The 10,794-nt window shown below is 33.0% G+C and overlaps 1 protein-coding gene across 1 annotated transcript; it reads right to left on the bottom strand.

The window, feature by feature from the left end:
• LOC113768985 (auxin-responsive protein SAUR72-like) lies at nucleotides 1-504 on the bottom strand. The gene has a single exon (XM_027313480.1). The coding sequence runs from the start codon at nucleotides 502-504 to the stop codon at nucleotides 1-3; it is 504 nt and encodes a 167-aa protein (XP_027169281.1).
• Between the last annotated feature and the right edge of the window lie 10,290 nt (nucleotides 505-10,794).

Below are 10,794 nucleotides of genomic sequence, written 5' to 3'. Positions count from 1 at the left end.
TCAACAATAATTCAAGTTTAGCAAACGGTTTGGAGTAAGAACCCCATATGAACCGTAACCCTTAGCCGCATCACTACTTCTTCCCAGACGCCAAGTTGGATTGAATGGACTGCACGAACCGTATGCAAGACCGCAGCCATAATCAATCTCCTTTGCGCAATCCATCTCAGCCAAAATCTTGTAAAACAAGTCCACATCACATGGAAGCAGAATAGGCCCTTCACTGCTAAAACCATATTCCGATTCAGCATCCTCAAGTAACATCTTGAACAATGGGTGATTAACATATTCAATCTTGATCGCAAATTTTTGCTTCTCTGGCCCGACGTACACCGCAAAACAACCATCTGGAGTTACTTGGCCCTTTCTTTTGCGCTTCTGATCATCTTTGATTGAAGCCCTGGAAGCTGTTGCACAGTTGTGTGATTTGCTCTTCGGCAGGACATCAATAGGCATGGCTGAACTATTGGTATGACCATCTCGATAAAATATTAGAGAACGCATCGTTCTCTTGAGGAATGAATTCTTCTGTTTACTCTTCATGACAAGATCTTTCTTTTTTTCTTTTTCCTGCAAGTTTTTCCAAGAAATTTTTGAGGGTTCGGTGCAAGAAAGAAGTACGTACGGTAGAGATGGTACGGTTACAAATGATTTTGGCTGTGGTTGTTTTGGTGGGATTTGAGCTTTCAACCTCTATCATACGCCAAATTGAACATGGATCTCATCCTTGGTCTTGCAAAATTGCTCATATTTAAAACTGATCAAGATGTAACCATGTGGCAAAAAGCAAAGCTTGGATAAAGAGAACTTGCATTGAACTTCTTCTACTATTTGTATCTGTATAGCTTTGAAGAACCCAAAGACCATTTATAGAAATAAGGGATAAGAACCAAGAACAAGGGAAGAAGATAAAGCCCCTAGCAAATTGACAAAAGAGAGAGTCGTCTGAAAGCAACTTTTGTAACTGGGACAATTATGCATGGGAGAGGCTGATTGATATACAGCCCCAGACTGAATAAACATTTCTCCACATCCGTACTCAGAGTTAATTTGTCAACGCAGAAATAGCCATCACCATTTACAGTACAGAAGGATATCTTTTTTTTTGTCAAAAGTACAGAAGGATATCAATTTACTAAGATTGCTAATAGGGACAAAAGATGGTCCACCTTCTGTGAATTCAACGCCTAGGGGGTAGTGGACAAACAGATGAGATTCGGTTTATTGGAATTGTTGGCATATTTTTCTTGATGTTTTTCTTGTTATAGTATTGTTCTTGCCTTAACTGGATGCAAAATATATGGCTCCGTTTGGCAAATGATTTTTATAGGTGTATGTCTAAAATTTTACTGTTATTTACTGTAAAAATTATAAAAAATTTTTGAAATGCGTATATTTTTTGATATTTTGAAATGTATAAAAGTTTTTTAAGGTTGCTATAGATAAAGTTATTAAAAAACTTGTAGCAAATAAATTTGGATAAAAACTTATTTGCCAAACATGCCAATGGTTTGGTGGACAACAAGAAAGTTAGTACAAGTGTTTACAGAGATTTGATTAGTCCACCAACAGCAAATGACTAGTGATGTTGTAAGATGCTGGAAATGATAATTCCAACTACTAGTGGGAGTAGCTACTGGTGGGAGTAGCTAGAACAGGGAAATTTCGTGGAAAGTGCGATGATTCCACCCGTGTTTGCAGATGAGTTTATTCGAAATATTATTTAAAATAATTATTATAACATTTTTATAATATAATATATGTGAGTGAAAAGATAATTATAAAGATAAAAATGTATGTTGAAAAATATGTTTTTCATGTAAACAAATAATTTTTGTGCAGATTTTACCTATCCAAACATGTGAAAATTATTGTAGTTTAATCTCTCTTTTTTTTCAATTTTAATGAGCATGAAAGATTTCATGTGTATTGTAGCCAAAGGCATAAAGCTCACATCTTTCCCAGTAAAAGTTTAAAAATGGTAGATTCTAAAAACGGCACATTTTCTCCAACGATTAAGTATTGGTGGTAATTTAATCAAGACACTACAACCACTATTTGGGGGGAGAACTAAAAAAAATTATTTGGGAAGGACAACAGAGGTCATGTTTCAGCCATGTGGAAGCACGACAAAGTTGAGAATTTCAATCTTGTCACCCCGTTTGGATTGCATTTTCCATGATTTTTCATGGAAAAATTACTGTAACAGTTTAATGTATGTGAGAGAAAAATGTAATAAAAAAATGTGATCACGAAAAACGACGCAATTTTCCGGCAGAAAATGACAATCCAAACAGGGCAGAAATTTCATATTCTCTCTATTTTTCTTTCTTTTCATTTTTTAGCATGATTCAAACCTATTACCTGGGAGATTAATGATCAAGTGGCGTCAAATTAACTGTACAGTTCCCTAATCATTTCTTTTTTGAAGTTCAATTTTTCCATATCGTTTATGCCGAATCAACCCAAAGTTAATAATAATAATAGTAAAGATTGATCTTAGTCTGGTGACTACCTGTATAGACCACCCCAAGCCAAATGCTTAAATAGTATTGACTTTTAGACTTGATGAACGTTAGTGATGATTGATGATTTGTAATAATCCATGCGTTGACAATACGGCGTTAAGTCAAATCAAATGTTCTAATTTTGATGTTTGGTGTTGACTTCGTGTTTGATTCATATGTAATCTTATTAATTTTCGCAAATACATGTAACCTTGTTTGAGTGGTAAAATTGACCTGCAATTCTCAAGCACTAAAATTTTTTAGTCATTTCTTTTACTTCTTTTCTCGCAGGCACAACTTGCGGCTCCGACTTTTTATGGCCAACGATGACAATTTTGGCAGCTTATAAATGCAGGTATTTTCAGAAATATTCTGATCCTATGCAGGTGCCTTTTTAGCTGTAGTTACATGTTTGGCTACACTAAAATAGGCGTAGATACATGTTTGGCTATTATAAGGTGGTCAATTTTTTTTTTTTTTTAAAAATGCTGCATAATTGCTGTGCTTTAGTTCAATGAACTTGTAATAATTGTTCGATTCGATTAATGATTTTGCCTCCCACTTTGTTAGCGGCCATAAATTCTTGAATCATTATGATTACCCTTGTAGAGTTGTGCATTTCTTTAATCGAAACTTTTTTGGGGTTTGATTATTTTTTAACTTATCAATCTAGAGTCGCATAACAAAAAAGGGACGTCATAGAATTATAAGAAAATTCCATATGATCAAAATAAATCACAAAGATAAATCTCAAGAGAAGTTTGTGATTTATTTATGTTGTTACCCTTGTAGATTTATTTACCCTTGTAGAGTTGTGCTTTTCTTTAATCAAAACTTTTTAGCGTTTGATTATTTTTGAACTTATCAATCTAAAGTCGCATATAGGGATGACAATGGAGGCGGGTGCCCGCGGGGAGTCATTGGGGGGCGGGTGGGAATTTTTTCCCCCCCGTTTAGAAACAGGGCGGGGGTATACTCCCCCACCCCACCACCCGTTTGAAAAAATATATATATGTACATAATTATATATATAATGATATTATTAATTCTACTACTAATTATACATGTCTATTAATAAAAATTATTAATTATTTATACTAAATTTATTAATATATTTATATTAAATCCTAACAACACTTACTACAATTACACTTTTTTCTAAAAAAAACACAATAATAATTTAGTGATTGTATTTGTATCAAAAGTGAAAACTTGATTATTTTAGTTATATTTGTTTTATCATATTAGATTGTATTCAAATAACCTTTGTTTAATTATTTTTATGAGTTTCAATTATTAAAGTTACAATTAATAATAATTTGGTGATGTGTTGATATTTTAGTACTTGATTATTTGCTCAAATTTAATTATAATGAAATTATATAATAAAATTTTTTTAACCCCGCGAGGGAAGCGGGACAAGACGGGGGCGGGAGGGTAATTAAAATGCAACGGGGCGGGGTTGGGGGAGGTGTCCCCCGCCCCACCCCCTTCCCATTGCCACCCCTAGTCGCATAACAAAGAAGGGACGTCATAGAGTTATAAGAAAATTCCATATGATCAAGATAATCAAGATAAATCTCAAGAGAAGTTTGTGAATAATTTATGTTGTTACCCTTGTAGAGTTGTGCTTTTATTTAATCAAAACTTTTTAGGATTTGATTATTTTTAAACTTATCGATCTAGGGTCGCATAACAAAAAAGGGACGCCATAGAGTTATAAGCAAAACCTCATAAGATCAAGATAAATCTCAAGAGAAGTTTGTGATTTATTTATGTTGTTACCCTTGTAGATTTATTTTCACTTGTAGAGTTTAGGACTGTCAATGGGGTCGGGCCAACTTGAGTTCGACTCGAGAAAGAACTCGATGAATTCGACCTTTTAATGAGCCAGTCTTAACTTGACATTAAAAATTAGGTCCGAATAAAATATGAGCTGAGTTTGGGGTTCATTAGACTCAAACCTAATATAGGTTTGACCCTTAAATTACCTTTATATAATGATATATATATAATATTTATATTTTGATATTATATATAATTATATATCCAAATATATTATTATTGAGTACTAAATATATACAAATTACAAAACACAAAAAATACATTTGAAAACTCTTCTATTAGCTTTCTTGAGAGTCAATATTGGTAATGCATAACTAAAATTTTAACTTTTCTTATTGGTTAAGTAATTTTTTGTATTGACATAATATTGGCTGATTTCTTTTTGGTCTAAAAACACAAATCATCAAACATGTTTTGATTCAACTCACAAAGCTATGAAGAAGTTCCAACATTTGAAGATGTATTGGCTTATGACTGCATGTTTTATTACTATTTTTCATATATTTTGAACGAATTAGATATAAATATTATTGAAAAATTCTTGGTTTATGTATTTTTTAAGACCTATTACTTGTTCATGTTTAGTTTTAATGTTATAGTTTTGTAAATATTAAATTAATTTTACAACTCAATAGTTGTAGTAATTATATTAAGAAAATTGATGAGCAATAAGTAAGATTGGGTTAAACCCGAAAAAGGTTCAAAACCCAAATTTTTTGTAAGTTGAATATGATCATCACATTTATTAATCTGAAACTCACGGCTCGAAATCCAAAAGTGTTACAAATTAAATGAAATGAATTTGAACTTACGAAAGTCCGACTCATATGGCCCTATTGACAGGCCTAATAGAGTTGTGTTTTACTTTAATCAAAACTTTTTTTCGAGTTTGATTATTTTTTAACTTATCAATCTATAGTCGCATAACAAAAAAGGGACGCCATAGAGTTATTAGAAAATCCCATATGATCAAGATAAATCTCAAAAGAAGTTTGTAATTTATTTATGTTGTTAACATTCCAGTTTACGTGTGTGTGTGTGTATATATATAGGCACACACACATTCCCATATAGGCACACTCCATTATAAAAATGATTATCAGCAAATTCACGCTTAATCCCAACTATATTTATTGTATAATGATTTGATCAAAATTGATGCGGGCACGACAATGTTTAGTTGTCGAGGGACACGTTTCAGTGTCACTTTTCTTTTTTCTTTTTTTTGTCAAAACGTTTCAGGGTCACTTAGGTTTTCTTTTTCTTCTTATTCTTTTTTACTTCTTCATTTTATTCTTTCTTTTTTTTTTTATTTTGTTGGCATTGTCAGGCTACAGCATAACCACCATACTGGACACCATCACTGTATTTTCAAAAACGGCTTAGCAGATGGGGTGCCACAGTGACCAGTCTATTTAATATAGAGCTGATAGTATATTCCTAAAATTCGAGAGGAGTCCTGCAGATTTTCACTTATTTTTTCTCTGGTTAGGAAGGGGTGAAATTTAAAAAATACGAAAGTGATAAGGGATTAGAACCTAAAACCTTTTTATGGTCTAGAGATTTTCACTTGTCAAAACAAGATGTCCTCTATTATAAAATTACTAATCGAAATGTTGAGTGCATTTTGCTTCTTTGACTCTTAAAACCTTACTCCCTCAAATGGCTACTTAGCTAACAATCTGGACTTTTCAACAAGTACTTATCTAAGTTCAAAATAATTTTTAGGACCAGCACATGCAAAAGGATTTCTGATTTAATCTACCTGAATCTTATTGTAATCAAGATTCTCTTGTAGTCATTAACAAGTGTCTTACCATTGCTTTTGGTGTTTTCAAACCAAATTATTAGTTAAGCCCGTGATAAGCCTTCCCCATTGGTATAGTTGGTCTTGAGCTAAGATTAGATACAGCCTTGATGTCCATCCTGCTGATTCCTCGATAATAAATCAAAAACAAGTTTACGTATTTGAATTCCATTGATTGAGGATCAAAACAGATTAAGATACCACGTGGGATTGGTTAGATGAATTGTATACCTGATTATAATACCCTCTTTTATCCTGAATTAGTAGGTTGTAATGCTAAGTTCATGAACCTTCAAAATTTAGTAAACGATCTTGCCAAGAATAATGCCACTTGCTTGCCAAAAGCAGGCCTCGAAGCCATTCAAAAGACACAGTGAATGAGAACATATACAATAGATATCTAGTTGCCAAAACGCAAAGCACCTTTGCTTCTCTAAAGCAGGAATGTACTTTAAATAATTATGTAGACCTGATTTATGAGTTTACATGTAAGTTATGCGATATACACATATACACATTTTGCAAGTGTCGCATTATCATGGTCATGTAATGCGATATAACCCAAAAAAAAATGATAATGAGTGATATATACTCATGTAACTATCCATACATCAAATGACATAAAAATGAACTGATGTGCCATTTGGTAAAAGAGGATCGGAATCAGGCATTGAAATAATTCCAATTCTTGTTGTTTGGGTTACATGTATTGGATTTAGAATCTTAAAGTGAATCATTAAAATTTGCGGATTCTCAATGCCCAACAAATTGGGGGGTTTCAATGGATTCCCAATTTTGACTCAATTTGACTCGAAAACTTAAAAAAAAAACGTATCGTCTTCATCATTCTCTCAAGTCGGTCAACCTCCTTGGCAGTACCTTAGCATCAGATTTCCTCTTTCATCTTTTCTCTCTCACCCTATCTTTCAGAGCAAATTTTCATCATCATCCTTTTCGTTCTTTTTTCTCTCTTTACTCTCTAGGGGTGTGCGCAAGTCAAGTACTCGCCCCATCTACCAGATGCGGGTCGGGTCAGCTATTTTCTAACCCTTACCTGCTCCATATATCAGCAGGTACCCAGTTATAGGGTACCCGCTGAGAAAGGGTCGGGTCAACGGATACCCTTCCCGCTTCATTTATTATTTAATTTTTAAAAAAATAATTTATACTAATTTAATTTTATATTTTACACATTCAGCTAAAATTTAATAAATATTTTTTATCTCAAAAAAAGTCTCCCACCAAGAAACAAGCATGAGAAGAGAATACAAGATAAAGGAAAAAAATTAAAAGAATTCAAAATCAATAAAAGTTTGAAATAAGTAGCAAATTTTTTAAAATATATATTTTACATTAATTAAAATCTTTTTTATAAAACATAAGATTATGACGTCTACAAATGAATCTTGTAAATAAACTATAGTCTCTCATATTTGTAATGTAATTTACTAAATAAAATTACTTATTTAATTCTAAATTATTATTTTATAGTATGTGTATAAAAATAAAAAAAATTAAAAAAAAAATATATATATATATACACATATGCGGAGCGAGTTGGGTACCTGTGAATTTTTAATTATGTGACCCCAACTCACCTAGCATTTTAGCAGGTACTCGACTCTTTTTTGACTCAATCAAATAATGCAAATTGGATATCCTAATTTTTGGATCGAATCAGATCGGACCGGATATGGCTAGTTTTCGGGTTAGCGGATAATTTTGCCCACCCCTATCACTCTCTCCTCTAACTCTCCGTGGCAGCAGTCTCAACCATAGTTATTAAACCCGGCCCGGCCCGGCGGTCGAACCGGTCAAACCGGTGAACCGGGCATGAGACCGGGCTGGGTTTCAAATTGGATCGTTTAAGCAGTCAAACCGTTGATTAGTCAACGAACCGGCGGTTCGACCGGACTAAACCGGGAACCCGGCCAAAACCGGCCGGTTTTGTCTAAGAACCAGGTTTCGTATAAAAATTTTATGCCTATGCCGAGAATCGAACCTTGTACCTGTGATACATTGCAACAACAACGCAACCGCTAGGCTACTTCATGAGATGGTGATAAGTTTGCTTACTTATACTATATAAACATTTTCAATTTTATCTTTCTTTTTCATTTCTCTAAAACAAATTTATTTGGAATCTTTTAATAAAAATTTATGACCCCCAAACTTATGAAATGGACTTAAAAAATAACATATTACATAATTCATTTTAAAAACATATATTATTTTTAATAATTTTTTGCACTTAAAATTTATAAATAAGTTAGATAATTACACTAAACATAGATAAAATTTTATACTTGAAATTTGGTGTATTACTAAATAACTTTATATTATTGATTCTTATATGAATTAATTTCTTTATAGCAAATTAAATTATATGAGCATTTGCTATGACATTATTTATTATAATTTATGTCGTATATCCTATATCAACATTTATAATATATAATATTTAAATATATGTAGTGACCCACTGGTTCAACCACTCACCCACCGGTTGAACCAGTGACCCGTTGACCCACCTCCTTCGCCGGTCTCCCCTCCGGGCCGAGTTTAATAACTATGGTCTCAACCCATCTGGTTCTCTCTCCTTTTTTTTTGTCAATTTCTCTCTCACTTCCCCATTTTTTCTCTCTTCACTCTTTTCCTTTTTCCTCCAATACTCCATAGCAGCAGCTTCTCTCCATCTAGTTCTCTCTCCTCTTTTTTTTTTCTCTTTTTGTGTAAGCCTTTCTCTCACCTCTTGTTGTAGACACCAAAATTTTAAGTTTAATTTAATTTAATTTATTTTATTTAACTAAATTCACAAAATGATAGTTAGTTTTTATTTATTTATTTATTTATATTAAATTAGGTTCACCATTTTTCTTTTTAAAACATTTTTGCATTAAATTTTCGGAAAAAAAGAAAATTCTCACAAAAAAATTAATTTTTTAATCTTTGCAAATTAATTTTTTTAACACTTTATTTACTTTAACTTTTACCTTGAAGAGTAAAAAGTAAGTTAAAAAAAAAAGTAAAAGTAAAAAGATAGTTAGGTGGAATGCATGTAAATGAGCCATGTGATTTTGATTTTTTGCATGGCACAACATTTAGGGGGCTAGGTGGCAAGAACAGGTGGAATATGAGGAAAAAATATGGAACAAAAGGAAATGCAAAAGGGTTTCAGCTGAGGAGAAAAAATCTGGGAGAAAGGGAGAAACAAGGAAGAAGGTTTCGAGCAAGAGGGCAAGAGGAAAAAAGGAAAAGAAACCGAAAGAGAGAGGAGGGATAGAGAGAGAGGGGCGAGGGAAGATCAGAAAAGAAAAGCAAGAAAGAAAGGGAGGAAAAGAGAGCTTCAGGGAAGATCAGAAAAGAAAAGCAAGAGAGAATGGGAGAAAGAGAGAGCTTCGGAGAAGGAAAGAGAGAAAGGGAGAAAGGAGAAGGTAAGGAAAAAGAAAGGAAAAACAAGAAAGGAGAGGAAGAGGAGAGATAATCTGAGGACAAAAGAGAGAGAAAGGAGACGGAACAAAGAAAACAGAAAAAGAGAGAAGGAAAATCGAGAAAAGTGCAGAAAATTTTTCTGCAAAACCCATTACCAAGCTGACGAATCAGCCTTCTTTCTTGCTCGTTTCTGGTCTCGATAGTGCTTGTTTTGAGGAGGTTTTTTTTCTGCACCTTCTATGGATATCTGGGAACAACTTTTGTTCAGTAATCATCGGGTGAAAACACCTCTAAAGCAACTAAATTGGGGCTCAAAGTAGTGACTTCATCATTGCTGAAATTTTCGGCACCGAAGGTCTTGGTTTCGTTCCAGTAAACAACAAGCACTTCTAGGGAGAACCTCACGTCCATTTGACTGTCTAAACATTTCCAAGTAGATTACAACTCCTTCCCTTGTTAGTTTAACATTTTATGATGGTTGAAGATCATTGGAATATGAGTTCTTGTCGCTTGGCTGTTGGTTCCATCCTCTAGTTTCATAAGTTTTTTGTTATGTTTGCTTGATAATGACGGACTACAAGCATGATAAAGTCTCATTGAAATAAAAAAGATGCTGTTGCTCTTCTAAGAGAAAGACGAAAAGAAAAGAGAGAAATAAAATTCTTGATCAGTTCTCTTGTTATTTTATTCGGTTAACTACAATCTGAGATCTACTTGTTGGTTTTGCAATTCGTCTGGTTGGATCTAATGGCATGATGTTGGGATAGATTTTGTCTGTAATTTGGGTATATAAATCTCTTGCATTTGGGCCTAAAATCTTGAGAAAGTAACCGCAAACCAGAAATGTTGCAGGATAAAGAATAAAGGTTGCAGGAAGAAGAAAGCTTCTTTGAAGCTTTGATTGCAAAAGTTCTGAAAATTTTACTTTAACCCCTCAATATTAATCTAATGCTACTATGGCCCAAAATATGAAAAAATCAATCAATTTTACCCTTTTAAAATTCTTTTTTTTTTAATGTTTTTTAGTCATGTTTTAGGAAAAGTTTATTTCCAGGTTTTAAGAGACAGTTAGAGCTTAATTAATTTTCAAAACTTTGTTTTTCTTTGATTTTAACCCCTAATTTTTTCAATAATAATAATTTGACCCAAAATTTTCTCAATTGTTTGCAATTAAGTCTTTGTTTGTTTGATTTCTTAAATAGA

This window comes from Coffea eugenioides, chromosome 4, assembly GCF_003713205.1.
Source record: "Coffea eugenioides isolate CCC68of chromosome 4, Ceug_1.0, whole genome shotgun sequence".
In the NCBI taxonomy this organism is placed as follows: domain Eukaryota; kingdom Viridiplantae; phylum Streptophyta; class Magnoliopsida; order Gentianales; family Rubiaceae; genus Coffea; species Coffea eugenioides.
Note: the sequence above shows the minus strand (reverse complement) of the source record. Positions and strands in the feature narration are given on the sequence as shown.

Coding starts and splice junctions, on each gene's coding strand:
- LOC113768985 (XM_027313480.1), bottom strand. CDS start 504: ATGCGTTCTCTAATATTTTATCGAGATGGTCATACCAATAGTTCAGCC.